The 4,510-nt window shown below is 65.8% G+C and overlaps 1 protein-coding gene across 1 annotated transcript in view; it reads right to left on the bottom strand.

The window, feature by feature from the left end:
* FAAP100 (Fanconi anemia core complex associated protein 100) overlaps positions 1 to 4,510 on the bottom strand; it is a 13,842-nt gene that overhangs the window by 3,963 nt on the left and 5,369 nt on the right. Inside the window, exons 2-5 of the mRNA XM_023538656.1 lie at positions 2,956 to 3,987; positions 1,930 to 2,086; positions 390 to 1,165; positions 8 to 279 (exon numbers count right to left, since the gene is read on the bottom strand). Coding sequence (XP_023394424.1) covers positions 8 to 279; positions 390 to 1,165; positions 1,930 to 2,086; positions 2,956 to 3,987 — 2,237 coding nt within the window. The remainder of the gene's footprint in view (positions 1 to 7; positions 280 to 389; positions 1,166 to 1,929; positions 2,087 to 2,955; positions 3,988 to 4,510) is intronic.

Here is a 4,510-nt window from a genome sequence, read left to right as displayed (position 1 = left end):
TGTGTCCTAACCCTTTGGAGGGTGGCCCAAGACCCGGATGCCTCTGGAGCCACCCAGACAACGCTGGCTCGGGGACCCCACTCTGAGAACCGCTGCGTCGAGTCTGGTCTCCCTGCAGACGGCACGGCTGACCCCTCCTCACCTCGTGCACCATGAGGTGGATGTCGGCGCCATCGGGGGCCACTCCCTGGACAGAGGACAGCGCTCGAGCCCTCACGACATCTACGATAGCATTCTCGGCGAGGAGCCACTGCAGAGTGGCACAGCACAGGGTCGTGCCTGCAGGGAGAGGTGCAGCCGTGAGCCCGGGCCAGTCCTGGGAGAAAGCTCCCCACATCCGCAAGCCTCGGGGCCCCGAGGCCAGAGCGAAGTCAGCCAGCACCGCCCACCTGAGTGACTGTCCCCCAAGGCAGCTCGGAGCAGCTCTGCTGACACTCGGATGGCAGCCGCCAACGGGGGCAAGTACTTGGCCCGTAGGGACGCGGGTCCTGCTGGCTCGCTGCCCAGCTTGCACTGAGCTGCTAGGAAGGTGTCCACGGGGTCGCCGCAGGGGCCGGGGCCGGGGCCGGGGCCAGGCGTGCAGGGCGTGGCCAGGCCGGGGAAGCGCAGCGCCTGCAGCAGGTCCACCGTGTGCTCGCCCAGGGGCAGGCAAACGCCCTCCTGCTCGGGCGCGATGTCGGAGGAACCCCCATCCAAGGAGGGATCCCTGAAAGAGCCTGAGGGGGCCGGGGCCCCACCCATGACCTCCCTGAGGCTGTAGAAGAGCAGGCAGGACACGGTCACGGGCAGGTCGAGCACGCCGTCCTCGCTGGGGCCCAGGGGCAGCATCACCTCGCACCGACCGCCAGGGCCGAGCTGGCCCACAGGGAGGGTGTAGGTCACAGCTGAGCCAGCCGAGTCCCGGTCTGAGGCAGGGGAGCTGGGGAGCAACTGCACGCACAAGGCCCAGCCTGGGCCCAGGCTGAAGGCGCTGCGGTTCTCCAGCAGGCAGCAGGCGGCCAGCACATCCCGCAGCCCCCGGCGGCTCCAGGCGGCAGTGGCGCTGCAGAAGATGGGCCGAGGGCCCTTCTGGCTGGACAGCAGGGTGCAGCCCACGTGCACGGCCTCGTTGAGGCGTGTCAGGGCTCTGTTCCGCTGCTCGACTGCTTTCTTCAGAGAGGACACTCTGGGAAGAGCAGATACAGCACCCAGTGAGGAGCAGGGAGCCATGGTGGCGGGTGCCACGCCCCTCCTCCCAGGGTTAGAAGGGACTCCAACTTCGCTCCCCCACGAGCACCAAATGAGGAGGAAGCCCCCTCAGCTCTCCAGGGCTGCCCTCGCTGCTCCCAGCCTCTGTCCCCGCCCCGCCCCCGGGCAGCAGGAGGGAAGGGTACAGATGGGGCTGGGGCTGGTGCAGCCCAGTGAGGTGGGCAGGGCCTGCTGTCCCCACCAGGCCTCAGGAGCTGGACGGTGCCTGTGCTAGGGATGGCCTCCTGGCTGTGCTCCCCGTGTTCTGGAAAGGTCCCTTTGCTCCTCTGCAGCTAACGTGACAGCCCAGAGGGCAGCACCACAGCAATGATCCTGACCCACAGGGGCTTAGCGCCCACCGACACTCACTGGGGGCTGTGGGCGGGCAGGAAAGGGCTAAAGAGGGGCCCGCTGTCTCCACGTGGGTCAGAGGAAGGGCTGCCGGGCCCTTGGAGGGAGCAGGCTCTGAGGGGGGGCGTTCCTCGAGGGAAGAGCTGAGGAGACTGACAACTCCACCAGAAAAGGTATGAACAGTCTGAGAAGACGGTGTCTTCCGAGGCAGCTGGCCTTTCGTGCAGCCTTTCACCAGGCGGTTCGATGTCTAGGGCTGCCTCTGGGGGCCAGAGGCAAAGCAGCAGGCCTGGCCAGGCCCAAAGCTGCCACCCGGGGCACAGCCTCCTGAGGACGCAGCCCGCGGCTCACCTCTCAGAGATGGAGCCAATGGCACCAAGCAGCTCCTTCACCTTCCGGCCAGTGTTCGCCGCTGTCTCCGCGGTGGGGCGAGGCATCTCAGAGCTCAGGTCCAGGCTGCAGGTCATCAGGCGGCCTTTGGCAGACAGGGCCAGGAGCTTGGTGCCACCTGAGATGGGAGCACAGCGGAGCTGGCACCGCAGTGGCACACCGCAGAGACGGGCCTAAAAGGGGCCCGGCGAGGACCCGTGTGCGTCGCAGAGCCGCTCTGGCTTCCCGAGAGCAATGGAGGCCGAGCGGGCCCCTCGCCCCTGGGCTGCCAGGAAGTCCTCCAGTAAACAGGCTTGTCTACCTGCTGGTCCCCCAAGGTCAACACCACGGAGGCTGAGCCGGGAGAGGGAGCCCTGCCGCCCTTGGTGCGGCCCTGGCCCCCGGGCCCTCCCGCACCCAGGGCCTCCTGCAGTGGGCGGTGGTCTTGCCCTTCGGAGCTTTTATTTCGCATTGAGAACTGTCTATAGCAGGCCTTCCAGCGACCCGTGGGCAATCTGCCATCTTCACGGGAATAGGCCCTGGGGGCAGGCGGCTCCACCCCCCACGGCAGGCGCACACACAGTCGGCTCTGGCTCCGGTACGGTACGGTGTGGTGCGGAGCAGGCTGGGTGGCAGACCACGTGGTGAGTGGAGAGGCGTTTTCTGGCCTTCGGTAGGAAGGTAAGAGCTTGCCCTGACGCACCCTGAACCTCCCCTGAACTACCTGTGACCTCAGCCCTGTCACAGAGAGATGCTTTAGCCCCGGGTCACTAGGTGCACACCCCATCCAGGCAGAGTGGCGCGCCTGCTCCCAAACCCACACGGGACACAGGGAGGCACTCCCTGACCCCAAGCGTGGACTGTCAACCACGGGGCTAGGCCAGGAGAGGAACGGCCTGCCCGACAGGCTCACAGGACACAGGGCTGAAGCGGGGAGAAGACAGCTAGAACACGGGGTTCCGACCATCCCGAGGCTGTGGCTTTTCACATTTAAACAGCGGCTCGTACCTTCAGGCATCCCCGACGACACAGAGAGAGTGAGGACACTGCAGACCCTCAGGCTGGCTGGACAGGGCATAGAGGGCAGGCTCCCTGGACCAGCGCTGGGCTGCACGGGGTCCCAGGGGGCGCCTGCCTGAGCCAGGTCCAGCACACAGAGGCTGGAGGGGGTGCTGTGGTACACTCGGCCGTCCCCGCCACATGCTGCGCAGAGCACAGGCCCCGGCAGGCAGTACTCCCGCAGCACTGGCTCCAGGCTCCCTGCCTCGTCCCGCCTGGCCTTGATGGCCAGTGTCCGGCCGTGGTGACCAAGCGCCACCAGGCAGTCGGAGTACATGTCCTCCATGTCCTCGGCCAGCGGCTCTGTTCTCAAGGCCCCGATGAAGATGACAGGCTCCTCCAGGTGATGCAGGATCTTGACAGTGGCCTTCGGGTCACTGGGGGCCAACCCGGAGGTGCCCAGGGTCTTCAGGACTACGCAGGAGAGCTGGCCGCTGGGGAGCCCAACCAGCAGCACAGGCGACTCCAGGAGGGCGGCATCAGCTCCAAAGAGTAGCCCAAAGAGGCTCCCCTCCAGTGTGAAGCCCCCGGTTCTGCGAGGGTGGCCATGCGGGACCCTGGAGCCTGGTGGTGACACACAGCACAGCACCGGGAGAAAGACAGAGGCTTTGGGCTCCCCAGGAATCCCCAGTGGGGTACAGGTGGACAAGTCCACCTCGCCGATCTGGCCTCTGGGCCTGGGGTCCTGTCCTGGACAGGGACACCTGAACAGCTGCACCTTCCAGTGGGCGGGGCCTTGCGCCAGCGTGACGAGCACGGTGTCCAGCACAGTGAAAGCGCGCAGTGTGGTATCAGGGAGGACACAGGCGTCTGGGTCCACAGGGATCACGGGGGAAGGGGGTTCACTGCCCTCATCGTCTCCGTCATTCTGGCTCGGAGACCTTGAAGAACACAGGGAACTGTTGGTCACGATATTTACACACTGTTTCCATGACAACCTGCCACCCAGCACACTGGCTGTGGCTCTTCGCAGGAAGCCATCTCAGTGACCATCACGGCCCTTCAGCAGGGAGTGGGTGACCAGCCACACTGTCTCATGGGCTGCTCTGCTTGGCACTGGTCACCCAGGGACACGCGCAGAACGAGTCTTCCAGAAACGGTGTTCAGATGGAACCTCGTTGCTGTAGAACCGTCAGACCCCGAGGTGTCGTCTCTGAATCGGACCCGCTCCCCTTCTATGTTCCCGGCCAGGTTGAGCAGGTGCCGTGTCTGGGCTCTGCCTGGTGCCCCAAAGGGCCTGGCTCCTCGAAGTGGTCTCCTCTAACCAGGGGCTCAGGGACCAGAGACCCACCTCAAAGGTGTGTCAGGTAACCACCAAGGCCAAGGGGGCAGGCCCTACTCCTGGCTGCAGGTTCGGCAGTCTGCGCCCCATTTACCAAGGGCTGTCTGCCAACAGCAACCTGTCAGAGAACACAGGTGCTGGAGGTGGGGGCTCTCACGACTTCTGAGCTGGCTCTGAGCCCACCATCCCCGTGCGCGAGGGCTGGCGAGGGCTGGCGAGGGC

Source organism: Pteropus vampyrus, unplaced genomic scaffold, assembly GCF_000151845.1.
Source record: "Pteropus vampyrus isolate Shadow unplaced genomic scaffold, Pvam_2.0 Scaffold227, whole genome shotgun sequence".
NCBI classification, from domain to species: domain Eukaryota; kingdom Metazoa; phylum Chordata; class Mammalia; order Chiroptera; family Pteropodidae; genus Pteropus; species Pteropus vampyrus.
This window is presented reverse-complemented; position numbering and strand designations above follow the sequence as displayed.